The sequence below is a fragment of the Hyaena hyaena genome, unplaced genomic scaffold, assembly GCF_003009895.1.
Source record: "Hyaena hyaena isolate Hyena2069 unplaced genomic scaffold, ASM300989v1 scaffold_113, whole genome shotgun sequence".
NCBI classification, from domain to species: domain Eukaryota; kingdom Metazoa; phylum Chordata; class Mammalia; order Carnivora; family Hyaenidae; genus Hyaena; species Hyaena hyaena.
In genome coordinates, this window is record NW_024080745.1 from 2305511 (window position 1) to 2319816 (window position 14306).

Consider the following 14306-nt stretch of genomic DNA (forward strand, 5'->3'; position numbering starts at 1 on the left):
AGGAAAATGAACAGATCTCATTTTCAAATAACCATTTATTATCTTTTAAGAGATTTTGTTGTAATATTTATTGACTGATTTTGAGGGAAAGAGGGAGACTGGGGGGAGGGGAAGGGCAGAGAGAGGGAGTCACAGAATCTGAAGCAGTTTCCAGGCTCCGTGCTGTCAGTGCAGAGCCTGACATGGGGCTCAAACTCATGAATCATGAGATCGTGACCTGAAGTGAAGTTGGGTAATTAACTGACTAAGCCATCCAGGTGCCCCTCAAATAACCATTTATTATTAAGCACTGAAAGTGATGACCAATAGACATAAAACTAAAGATCTGGGACAGGGAAAAATAGAGATTACCATGGCTATTCACTACCATCCCAAACATGTTCCATTAACATCATTCAGCTTCTGTGGCTTATCCGAAGTTATTAGTAGAGACAGATTTGGGTTAAAAAACAATAACAACAATTCAGAGGGCTCCAAGGCAAGCTACTTAACCTGAATAAAAAACTCCTTTCCTCCATGTGAAAAAAAGAATAGTACATTTGTCAGATCTATGTCCTACTGTTTTTAAAGATTAAGTGTAATACCTGTACTCACAGCACAAAGACAAGCACAGGCACACAGGTGTGGTACAATGTTAATATTCTTCTCCTGTCTGGTAGCACTTTTACCTTTCTAGGAGTATGTTTTTGAACATGTTTCCTTTCTCTTCACAAAGTTAAAACAAGGGCAGAGTGGCACATATCCTTTATTTTCTCTTCTCACAGAGTCTGGTAATTTCATAAGGAAATGTTATTGTCATCGAGACATATCAGTTATGTGCTCATTATCTGTCCATGGAATATGGCACCTGCTGTGGACTGAGTCATGGCCTCCTAAAGATATGCTGGAGTCCTAACCCCAGGACCTCAGAACTTACTGGAAATAGGGTTGTTGCAGCTGTAATTATCAACTTAAGATGAAGTCATATTGGACTAGGATGCACCCCTCATCTGACTGGTATCCTTATAAGAAGAGAAGAGACACAGGCACATGTGAAGGGAGCACTCTGTGATGATGAAGAAAGTGAAGCGATGCAGCTATAAGCCAAGAATCAGCGAAGACTGCAGCCAAGCCACTAGGAAGTAGGAAGGAAAGATTCTCTCCTATAGGCTTCGGAGGGAGCATGGCCTTGCCGACACTGTAATTTTGGACATCTGGCCTCCAGAACTGTGAAACAATAAACTTCTGTTGTTTTAAGCCACCCAGTTAGTGATATTTTGTAACAGCAGCCCTAAAAACCAATAAACCTATCACAACCACAGAAGTGTATTACACATGCCTAATCTGCATAAACTTTCTTGACTTCAAAAGTGTTTTTACAATTATTATCCGGTATGTTACAACTATGTATCCTGTATTATCCTCAAAATGACTCAGGGGAATATTATTGTCTCATTGTGTCAATTAAGAAATTGAGGATCAAAGAAGTTATAAAAGTAGTAGTCTTCCTATGCTTCTACTCCAAAGACTTTTTCTTTTGGAAACTGCTATTGCCAAATTTGTTTCTTCTTCTTGGCTGATGTATATAGGACTACACCATAGGCACTGCTCTGTACAATCTTCCACTTAGCCTTATTGTTTTTCCTTTAGCAAGATTTTTTTTAATCTTTTTTTTTTTTTTAAATGTTTTATTTATTTCTAGGAGAGAGAGAGAGAGACAGCTTGAGCAGGGGAGGGTCAGAGAGAGAGGGAGTCACAGACTGAAACAGGCTCCAGGCTCTGAGCTGGCAGTCAGCACAGAGCCCGACGCGGGGCTCGAACCCACGAACCGCGAGATCATGACCTAAGCGAAAGTCGGAAGCTTAACCGACTAAGCCACCCAGGCGCCCCAAGATTTTTTTTTAATCTTAATAGACTCATTAAAATATTCACATTACATAAAATGAATTTTTAGTCTTCTAAAGTATAAATTCAATGGTTTTTAATATATCCAAGGTTATGTAATCATCACCACAATCTAATTTTAAGACATTTTCATCACCCCTAAAGGAAACTCCATGTCTGTAAGCAGTCACCCACTCCCCCTCCTCCCTTCTGTCCAACCCCTGGAAAACATTAATCTACTTCTTGTCTCTATGGATGTGCTTATGCTGAACATTTCATGTAAATGGAATCATAAAACATGGGATCTTTTGTGACTGACCTCTTCTACTTAGCTTATTTTTAAGCTTCATCTATGTTGTAGCATGAATGAGCACATTTTCTAATTGCTAAGTAATATTTCACTGTGTGGATACACTACATTGGCTTATACATTCATCAGTTGATAGATCAGTTTACTAGTGCATAGGCATTTAAGTTCCTTCCATTTTTAGGGGCTATTATGAATAATGCTACTATGAACATTCTTGCACAATGTTCTTTATGGACATATGTTTTTATTTCATGTGGGTATATACCAAGGAGTGGAACTGTTGGGGTATATACTAACTCTAAATATAACCTTTTGAGGAACTGCCAGATGTTTTCCAAAGATTGGCTGCACTATCATTTTACATTCTCACCAGCAGTGTATACGGTTTCTAATTTCTTCACATTCCTGACCATTGTATATCTTCTATGGAAAAATATCTATTCAGATTGTTAGCCCATTTTTGTAACTGGGCTATTTTTTATTATAATTTAGTTGTAAGAGCTCCTTATATATTCAGGATATAAGTCCTTTATCAGCAATGTTTGCCAATATTTTTTCCTCTTCTGTGAGTTATCTTTTCATTTTCTTGATGGTACTGCATATAGCAAAGAAGTTTTTAATTCTGATGATGTCCAACTTGTCTATTTTTCCTCACATCACTTACACTTTTGTTGGATCAAAGAAGCCTCTGCCTACCCAAGGTCATGAAGAGCTATTCCTGTATTTTGGTATAAGGGTTTTATAGCTTCAGCTCCCACATTTAGGTCTATAATATATTTGTGTTACTTTTTGTGAGCGTAAGAAGAGGTCTAACTTTATTTTTCAGCATGTGAATGTCCAATAGCTCCTGCACAATCTATTAACCTCTTGATTTCCTTAACTACATATTCTGACTTTTTGTATTACATACATTTTTTTAATTGTTACTTGAAATCCATTGTGAAATGAGACTGGTGTAGACAAATTAAATGACTTAAAATAATTGCTTGACCATGGTCTTATGGCTAGTAAGTGGCAGAGCTGGAACTGAACCATAGGTCTTACAATGACAAATTTCATGGTTTTGTTAGAACACATTACTGACTTTTATGTAAACATGTTTCAGATATTTTCATCAGAGATAAAAAAAGGCAAGCTTGAAATTATATTTGGTTGTATAAGGAATGACTGGAAATAGTAAGCACTCAATTTGTGTAAGGAGCTGTTTTAAACAGTGTATAATCTTTAATCATCGCAATAATCTTAAAGAATAAAAACAAGCGTCAAAAAAAAAGAAAGAAAAGAAAAACAAGTACCTACCCTAGTCACTCTTCTTTCTACAGATGAGGAAAGTAAGGCATAAGGTGGTAAGTAAATTGCTCAAGATCACAAAGTTGATAACAGGTAAGCAAGACCATGTTTTTCTTAGCCACTTTGAAAGCAAATTACTTAAGAGAAAAGCATTCACCAGGCTATGCTTTAGATGGATCAGCAACTGTCTAGAAAGGGAGAATTAGCTCTTTCATAATTGCCATTGCTGTCTCAAGCTTGTCAGGATGGCTGACACTTCAAAATGGGAAAATATTAATACACTAGAATCAGGTATAAAAATATTAAATTTACACGATTAACTGAAGAAAGTCTCATTAAATTTTTCTTTTAACGTTTACTTATTTTTAAGAGAGAGAGAAAGAGAGAGAGAAAGAGAGAGAGAGAGAGAGAGAGAGAGAGCTGGGAAAGGGAAGAGAGAGACACAGAATCCAAAGCAGGCTCCAGGGTCTGAGCTGTCAGCGCAGAGCCTGATGTGGGGCTCAAATTCATGAACTGTGAGATCATGACCTGAGCCAAGTCAGACATTTAACCAACTGAGCCACCAGGTGCCCCAGAAATAATCTCATTTTAAAAACAAAACCTCTTTAACAGCAGTACGGCACAATTAAAGACAAAACTAATAATATAAATATAAGAAGGGAAAAGAAAGGCCAGTACAAACACAGAGGAAGGAACTCTGGAAGTCTCCAATGACTACAAAACGAATGAGTCAACCAGGCAGTGTTGTGACCGGATGTGTTGGAAAGATGCATAATATAAAAGGGTTAGAGAGAAATTGTTCTTTCACGCATATGTCAGTGAGCTCCCTCGTAGAATGTGAATACCAATTTTGGTCACCATACTTCAAGAACTATGGGGAGAAATCAGAAAGGGTTTGAACAAGAGAAATAAACAGATGCAAACAATAGGAAACAATACTTGTTAGAAAAGAACTTGCAGCTTATCAAAGATAGTAAAGGTTGATTTAATTATAGCCCTTTGAGAGGAAGACCATTGGAAGGCTCTTCCCCAAACTCTGCAGGCATTGGCTCTTTTCAGTCATTTATTTCTCACATATCACTCTCTTAGAGGCTTTTTCTCTAAGTAGCCTCCTCAGTTTCTAGCACATTGCTCTGTTTTATCCCCTTCACAGTGTGTAATTATCTGAAAATCTCACTGTTTTCATGCATATATGGCCCCTCTTGTCTCATTGAGAAAAAACCTTGAGCACTGCTTTATGTCTTGTACATATTTTTTATGTCTGGTATATCTGGGAAACAGTTTTTATAAATACTTGTAGAATCTGTATGTGTGAAGAAGCAACAAGGAAAATGAGCTTTCAAATCAGAGATGGTAGCCACCAGTAAAACATAAGAGGAATTCCTTAATAATCAAAGTAAAACCTGCACACTGCTGAGGAACACTGGGGGCCTGTAAGAACAGTCACTACATCTGTCTTAGACGTCTTACAAACTCACCTGCCTTAAGGCTAAATAATCTCTAGTGGTTACTCCCAACTCTTATGAGTCAGTACTTTGCAGCATGAAGTCTTGCAAGAAATAATCACTGGGTTCTTACCATGTGCTGAACAGTGTTCTAAGGCTTTACACATACCAGATCAGTTAGTCCACACAATTGTATGAGATAAATTCTATTCTTTTCTTCATAAAATGGAGGCTCTTTAGCTTATAGAGATTAAATAATTTCCCAAAAGTTATCCACCCAGCTCCTAGGTATTGGAGCTGGGATTTAAAAAAAAAATTTTGTTTTATATTTATTTATTATTAAGAAACAGAGACAGAGCATGAGCAGGGGAGGGGTAGAGAGAGAAAGAGACACAGAATCTGAAGCAGGCTCCAGGCTCTGAGCTGTCAACATAGAGCCCAATGCAGGGCTCAAACCCACAAACTGCGAGATCATGACCTGAGCTGAAGTCAGACGCTTAATTGACTGAGCCACCCAGGTGCCCCTGGAGCTGGGATTTAAACCAAGACAATTACATAACTTATGCCATACATTTAAGGCTGAAATCAATTTCAACAAGGCAAAAATATATTAAACAGGAAACAATGGATTGATAAATTATGGCATAAAAGTTGGATGACATGGATTTTCTTTTCTCTGATTTGATATGCTTGCTATGTGGATCCTTTCAAATTCTATTTTGCTGTAACATTCCAACATATTTTAGGGTTATTGCTAATATACTATTTTTCCCCTTAAAAGTACGTCTTTATTCAAAAAAATATTTAAAATGAAGTATTCATGTCAAACTAGAAAAACAATACAATGAACCTCTATGCACTGACATATCTTAAATAATTAGCAACACATGGACAATCTTATTTCATGTATAGTGTAAATACACAAAAACTGAGTCACTTCAAAGGAAATCTCAGCATGTTATTAACAACAGCTTTATTCTATCTCTAAAAAGACTTCATTAAGCCTGAAATGCATCTAATTCCTTTCTTTCAAGTAGAATCACTAGTAATACAAGGAACAATCCTAAGAGGGGATTTTTATTATCAAAAAGAAAATCAAAGGACATTGCCAAAAATAATTTCTCAAAAATTCCTAGTCTCTAAGTGATGTGCATTTAGAAATATGATTACCTTAGGCACTATATTATACCAAGAACTAAGTTTGAATTAGAAAATGTTTTATAAAGGGGGCACCTGGGTGGCTCAGACTGTTAGGCTTCCAATTTCAGCTTGGGTCATGATCTCATGGTTTGTGGGTTCAAGCCCCATGTCAGGCTTTGTGCTGACAGTGTGGAGCCTGCTTTGGATTCTCAGTCTCCTTCTCTCTGCCCCTCCCCTGCTCGTGCTCTCCCTCTCTCTCTCTCTCTCAAAAATAAACATTTTTAAAAAATTTTTTAAAAAAGAAAATGTTTTATAAGTTTTAACAAAAAATCAACTAGGGATTTTGTGCCTATCATGCTGATAAATACTATCTCCAAATGTCATGAGATACCAACAAACACAAATGCAGAAACAATTAAATACCAATATATACCTGTTTGTCTCCCAGGTCAGGGTCCCCTTTACTAGAATCAGAGCTGACATCATCTTCATCAGAACTGTTGAGGTCTTCTTCCTCATCTGAAGGAAGTTCACCAAGACCAAGGTCAAGATCATTGTGTCCCTCCTGGGATGCTCCAGAACTGCTTCAATAAAAAGTATTGCATTAGTCACCTTTAATAACAAGGAATACTACCAAAGAACCAAACATGATCAACAATCTTACTCCTGTGATATAAGCAAGGTATACCTAAGGGATGGAAACACAGTGATGGAAATAGCCAGAACAACCAAAATTCCCCTCTCTTTCCTGTCTCAGCTGTCAAAAACCCAAACTCATTTTGGGATTAAAATAAACATCTTAAGGGGCGCCTGGGTGGCTCAGTTGGTTAAGCGTCCGACTTCAGCTCAGCTCAGGTCACGATCTCACAGTTTGTGGGTTCGAACCCCGCTTCGGGCTCTGTACTGACAGCTAGCTCAGCACCTGGAACTTGCTTCGGATTCTGTCTCCCTCTCTCTCTGACCCTCCCCTGCATTAAAAAATTTTAAAAAAGTAAACATCTTGAAAAACATGTATCTTCATGATAGGAAGGTAGATGAAAATCAAGTTTTCCAGCTGCCCTAATCCTATGCTTCTATATCAGCTTACTTGAAAAGATCAGGTCTCTCTACCCCTATGAACCAAGAAGCCTCACGGGATGTGGACTGGGTTACTACCAAAAGGCATTCACTGGCTAGAAAGGAACATTAGAAAAGGTGTTGTTTCCCTGGGTCTCGGTTTTTTGTTTTTTGTTTTTTTAAAGCAACTAACAAATCTACCAGAATTGGGAGATAATGATGGTGAACAACATAAACCATGTATATACTATTGTGAAGATGTGCCAAACCTCCCTGATTATCACCAATTCCTTTTATGTAACCACACCATAAGACATGGGAAGGGACAAGGATGTTAAAAATTCTTGGGCTCTGATCCAGACCTACTAAATCAGAAACTCTGGGGGTGCAGGGCCCCTAGGAGATACATGTTGGAAGTTTGAAAATCACTGTACCAGTTCATTTACCAACTCCGCCTCACCAGCTTGACGTCATCAACATTTCCCATTTTGTAGTGAGACAGATCTCTTGAAGCTAAGAGCCATTGTTGCAATCCAGTCTGGGGCGGGGGGAGGGGGGGAATTCCACAGCAAAGTTCCCCAGGAAGGCAACAGAAATAATTCTTTCTAACTTTGGTTGTAAAGGCTCAGGAAGAAATTATCTGTAGCAACTGCTTTCCGGTCTGCAGTCTACAAGAATATCTGCAGGAGTCAGTAAAAGAATCAAAGAAAATCATCAGGAGAAACACACAGAATAAAGAGACAGTTGCATTTCAACCTGGCAGGCTGTTTTACAGGTCAAGGGCGGGTCACTCAACTGCCAAGCTCCTACAAGTTATGAAGATTTCTAACAGGAATCTTAAAAGCAAAAGATGAATTTTCTCCCAGTTCCTGATTACACATTGAAGGATACAGACTAGCCTTAGATGCCATTCCTGGAACTCAAATGTTACACAAACCAGTTGGATGAAGGCAGAATGCCAAAAGGAACACCTCCCTCTGCCAAAGACAGGGGTTCCTTATTATTCAGTAGCTGGAGGGCCTCAGGGAATCATATCACAGCCTCAATTTAGTGGGTGTGCACCTTACCATATAGCTCCCCATGACATGGAGGAGACTCACTCTCCAGGGAAGAGGTGGGGGTGGAGAGCGGAAGCTTTCTAGTCAGATCACTGACAAGACTCACCGGTGAGACTCTGGGTACAGGGACAGGAGCCCAACCCAGCTAGGTAATTAGTTGATTTAAATTAGCAAGCATAAATAAAGTTAACAGGATGCAGAGACTGCAGGATTCATCCATATAAATAAAAGAAAATGTGCCTTCATGTCTTTTTATCTTAATTCTTTATCTCTACATCCTCTAAAACCCTGTTACTCAAAACACATTCAATCTATGACCAGCTTCAGCATCACCAGGAAGCTTTTCAGAAATATAAAACTTCAGGCATCACCCTGCTGCACTGAATCATGGTCTGGTTATAACAAAATCCCAGTAATTTGGTTTTTTGAATCACTGCACTCTTTTAGACTCAACAATATAAAACTTTTGAATAATCAGTAAGAGAGCTTGTAGCACCTGTGAGGAAATTAGATTTATTTTGTCCAAACAGAGAGCTGAGAGGTGTTTCCTGGTCCAACATTTGGAAAGCTATTATTAACGGCATAGTAAGAAGCTAGCTGCCACAACCATTACAGATATAAATATTTACAACAGTTAATTGAAGAACAAGAAAAAAGCTTTTAAGTATTAAAAGGATATGGATCAAAACATAACTGCCATAAAATGTTGGGAGATTTTAGTTCTGAAAATTGCTTTCCTTCAGAAAACCTTCCCTGATTACCCCTTCCTAACCTACAGTGGTTTACTTGTCTCTTCTGAATCCTATACCATCTCATTCAACTGCACATGGTGATGTATTTGTTCCCCTAAAATGTAAACTCCTAAGGACAGGAAATTATCTTTTTCAGTTGAACCCCCCATATCCTGCTTGACACAAAATGGGCCCTCAGTAAATTTTTAGTGAATAAACAAAAATTATATGAGAAAGCAAAAGGAGTCAAATTTCAGAAGTTCAGATGTTAAGTATTTATGGCAGTGGTGATCATAAAGAAAGGTTGTGGGGGGAATACTAGAATAGTGTATGGTTTAAAGGAGAAGAGGCATCCTAATCAATGGTATGGAAGTGGGGATGTTTGTTTTCAGAAAACAAAAAGAACATTCAGGCTGCAGGTGGAGTCTCCTACACATAATTAATGGAAAACAATCTTCTAGAAGATAACAGGTACCAGCCCATCAAGGTCATAAACAATAGCAGAATCCATACTCAGCTTATAGGCCTTCAATAACGCTCAAATCTTCCAGCAGACCTCAAAGAGTTCCTTAATGGAACACCAAACCATACTTCTCTCTTGTTAGTGACAATAGGAAAGAGAACAGCACCACTTCCATCAATCCAGGCTTGTAGGCATAGCTCATATCCCACTCCCCCAATCCAACCAGGGAAAAGGACAGCCCTGCTAATTAGCATCAGTGTAGTCCCCTTGATCTCAAAAGAAGCTCCCTAAATATATGGATAGTAAATGGTAGACTGTTTACAATTTCTGAAGCTTAGAAGAAAGGAAAGTGAGCAAAGCAAAGCGAGGTTTTAGGAAGACTAATCTTGTAACCCAATGCCAGTGAACTGGGGGCTGAATGGGGATGGGCACAGGGACAGAAGTGGATGGGGAGCTGAGAGGTAATATCAACAGTACAGACAGCATGAGGTTGGCTACATCATGAATTAAGAGGAAGGGCTGGATATAAGAGTTAAAAAATTTATCAGGGCTATGGTAAAGAGGTAGAGGAGTCTTCCTTCAAGATTTCAAGAATAGTCACCAGCAAAATGAGGGGGATATCAATTGAAACACAAATATCCTCACAAGAGTATGATTTTAAAGAAAAGATAATGGGTTTAGCAAGAAAATCAGGAAAGATGGCATTTAGTATCCATATTTACATGTTCATGTCTACATGTTCAAACAGAGAAAAGTTGTTGATTAATCTATTTTCCCACATAATCCTTAACAGCTTTCAAATCTGTGTAGATAATGTTAGATCTCAGATAATGAAATATGGATTCCTTATCGATGCCAATCATTGAATTGGGGGTTCATTTATTCTTTACATTTCCTTCCCATTATCAGGAAGATATTGTCCTAACACTGTCAGCCCTGTGGATTAAAGGAACAGGACAGAGTGTTTCCTCCATACTTTCCTGGAGGCCTGGTTATTTCACAATTTGATAATCTAAGTAAAAGGAAAGTAAGCTGCAAACGCAACCCAGAAAGAGTCAAGACTCGGCTCTACCTCTCCAGGCCATCCTTTCCAAGTCTGGATGGGGTAAGGACAGAGAAGAGTAAAGCCAGAAGTAAATTCCCAAGGATTAGGCAGCTGTCTTCAATTCCATGTTAAGGAGCTACACATTTGATTACTTAACAGCATCACTTTTTTAAACATTACATATTTTGGGGGGCATCTGGGTGGCTCAGTCGGTTGAATGTTTGATCTTGGTATTGGCTCAGGCCATGATCTCATGGTTTGTGGGTTTAAGCCCCACGTCAGCCTCTGTGCTCACAGTTTGGAGTCTGCTTGGGATTCTCTCTCTGCCCCAACCCCAATCGCGCTCTCTCTCTCAAAAATAAACTGTAAAACAAATTTTTTTTAATTATGTACTTTTTGTTATTTGCTATAAAGACACCTTACACCCTCCCCTGAAAGTACATGAAATTTCTCTCTTAGGTAAGATGTCACATGAAGGAGGGTTTCTCTTTTAGAAGGAATTGTGTTTTTAAAAATACTCATTTAATCTATCTCCTCTAAGAGTTTTTCAGAACATTAAACCTGCACAATGCCGAGCCAGACAGCACCATTCTTGTGAACCTCCACTAACCTGAAAAATTCCAGCAAAGGGAGAAGAACAAGGAGAGCAGAGAAAGGAAAAGAAGCAATAAACTGAAGAGCACTTTCGAAGCACTGAATCCTGCCCTCTTGTTGATGAATCCAGTTATCTTCTTCCTCTCTTATCTGAGTCCCTGAAACATAGAATGTTCCACATAATGTCTCCTAAACTTGAAGAAGAAAAAAGGTTATTCCAATGTTCTCACCTTCAAAGTTTCTAATTTTCAAGTGACAACATGTATATCTGAACTTCTGTGATCTTTCTCTTCCTCTTCCTACTGCTTCTGAACAGAACCTGCTAGTCCTCAGGATGTTGTTATAATTCTCTTACAAATGCTCTCACTATGACTTGGTGATTATGTGTTTCCTTTGGCTGCTTTCATATTTATCACAGAATGAACAGAAAAAACTACCATTAAGCATTTGAAGAATGAACATTACATAGAAAAATAGGCAAAAATGTTTTTTAATTAAGTTATGTATTATATGCCAAATACATATATTGGTTCACAACTTTCACTAGGAAAGTGTTTATATTTAGTTTCACCAGAAAATGTTTTACTCTGTTACTTTAGCTCCTTTACTGAACTTTTAATTCAGGGGTCAGGTTGAAAACCATAAATCAGGGGTGCCTGGGTGGCTCAGCCAGGTAAGCGTCTGACTTTGGCTCTGGTCATGATCTCACTGTTCGTGGGTTCAAGCCTCCGGCAGGCTCTGTGCTGACAGCTCAGAGCCTGGAGCCTGCTTCACATTCTGTGTCTCCTGTGCCCTCCCCCAGTCGTGCTCTGTCTCTGTCTCTTTAAAATGAATAAATGTTAAAAATTAAAATAAATCAATAAAAAATTATTTAAAAAACACTCTTATTCTTGTTTTCATGTCCTCTTTTCAATTACCCAGTACTTGGAGAATTTTCTCCATTTTCCACTCAGATGATTTTCCTGGGAACTATCCTTAAAATGAGTAAGTTATCTTTCTACTTTTAGGAAATATGGCACAAGTGTTAAATGGATATATGTGGCCATTTTCATCCTCGAATAAAGCAAGGCATGTTTTTAGGTTTCCCAAATGTAGACTCTTGCACAATTATTAAGTATGTGGAGAGCCAGGGTGACAGAGAATAAAAGCCAAGAGATAATACCGAGTCTTCAGCAAACTTATCTGACCTGAACAAAAATCAGGTTCTTCAAGTGTGATCCCTATGTGCTAAGAGGCAAACCAGATCTTCTGATAGGTCTTCTCTATTTCTCACTGCTTTAACTAAAAAGAAATGTCAATGCGTCAGTAATATGTAAGCTGTGGGCTGCTGATGTTCTAATTACAGTGTAACAGCCGAAATCCTTCCCCTCAAAGAAAGGTACATATATTAGTTTCTAAATATATATTAATCTTTAATTTTCTTTTGAGAGACAGACTAAAGGTTAGGGAAAACTTAATCTTCATTTTAAACATTAATGATTTTACTATCTTGATTTCAGTAAAAAAATCTTTAATTTCACACATGTACGTAACGTAACAACTTTTTTGAATTAAACTTTGATTAATAAATCATAGAATACAAATAAATAAAATCACTACAATAAGAGACAGCAAGCAGGAGTTTGTTACCAAAAAAGGAAAGGAAGTGAAAAAGAAACATGCAGCATAAAATACATATGGTTAGTGTTTTTTTTACTCTTTGGTTCATGAATTTTAGAGGTGTTAACAACCAAGCCTTTAAAACTACCAAGCTAGGATTCCATCACTTCAGAAAAAGAAACCACAGAGAAATACCCAACTTCCTTGAAATATAAACTGGAAGATGGTTTAAAAGCTGATCTGAGGTGACACTGTCAGGAAAAAATACCAGGCTTTAGTGATGAACTTTGAAAAACATGTCTACTTCGTTTTCCAGGTCAACCTTAACCTTTTAAATACCATTCCCATGCCTTTCCCCAGAAATGCACTTGTTACTAGAATTCTCTAAACTACATACTAATAATTAAAAACAAATCAGAGTTAGTACCCTGAAGCTGCTATTTAAAATACAGTCATTACAGGACAACTCTGAAAATGGTTTAAAAGACAAATGGAAAAGGGGCGCCTGTGTGTCTCAGTCAGTTAAGCATCCGACTCTTGATTTGGGTTCAGGCCATGATCTCACAGTTCCTAAGATCAAGCCTGCATTGGCCTCCACACTTGATAGCACAAGCCTGCTGGAGATTCTGTCTCTCCTCTGTCCCTCTCCCGCTCGTGCGCACATGCACACTCTCTCATTCTCTCTCAAAATAAATAAACTTAAAAGAGAGAAAAATAAGTTATAAAGGGATTGTAGGGGCCACATTCTGTAGGGGCCACAGAGTAACCACATAACTTGTTGACTATGCACAGTGGAACCATCTATCAAGACATCTCCCAGGCAGCACTCTGCATTGTGGGAGAACTCCTAGCCTGTAAATAAGGATGGTTATGCCCTCCAGGGTTCCTGGTGCAATGTTATCGTCAGCAGCAGAGCCTGAGGCTGATCACAGTCCAGGAGGCACTCATCCCTCTAGCTTAGCTGGGAGGATCTGGTTCAAGCCTGAGCTGCTCCTAGCTAGAGGGGATTGTGATAAAAATGTCTCAATGATATACAAAGACAAGCTAAAATAAATTACCAGCAATTTTGCTTTCTTAAAATTTGGAGGGGTTTGAGAATGATTCCTTAAAATACTCTTCAAGAAATATGAACCGAAATCTTTTTGTTAATACAAATAGCAAAGCATTCTATTAAGCTTAAAAATGCCTCCAAATAAAATATAGCAGGTTGCCAATGCAGTTTTGTCATTGTAACAAAGATGGGTTTATTTTGTTGAAAAATAAAAATTTTTTCAATAAAGTTAGGGTTGACTTAACATTCTTTCTTCCCTTTACGTAACCCATTAGTACCACACGAATAAAGGCCACGAGAAATAAAGGGGTTGGGAGAGCTACATGAGGGTGCTTCATATTTAGACACACACACACACACACACACACACACGGATGTTTCATATTTACACACACATATTTTTACATGCATATTTTAAAAATATGAAACTGCTATACCATTTATTTCAATAAATATTGAGGGCTTATTATGTAACATTATTTTAGGGGCTGGATGAAGATAATCTAATAGAATTAGTTAATATTCAAACTGTAAATTCTCTTGGTTGCTTCTCTTTTTACCTGCTGAATGAAACTTTTCTAAACAGATAAAGGCAGAAGGAATTCATATAATCACAATAATTAGGATAAAGGCAGGGACTATTTTCTAAAGAGTATGACTA

At 38.0% G+C, this 14306-nt stretch overlaps 1 protein-coding gene across 2 annotated transcripts in view; it reads right to left on the minus strand.

Annotated features, from left to right (window-relative positions):
* FGD6 (FYVE, RhoGEF and PH domain containing 6) overlaps nucleotides 1-14306 on the minus strand; it is a 107846-nt gene that overhangs the window by 65273 nt on the left and 28267 nt on the right. The window contains exon 3 of one of the 2 annotated variants that reach the window (XM_039236625.1): nucleotides 6482-6629. In XM_039236625.1, the coding sequence (XP_039092556.1) occupies nucleotides 6482-6629 (148 nt within the window). Of the gene's footprint in view, nucleotides 1-6481; nucleotides 6633-14306 lie in introns of both variants that reach the window. The other variant, XM_039236624.1, reaches the window with a different exon arrangement.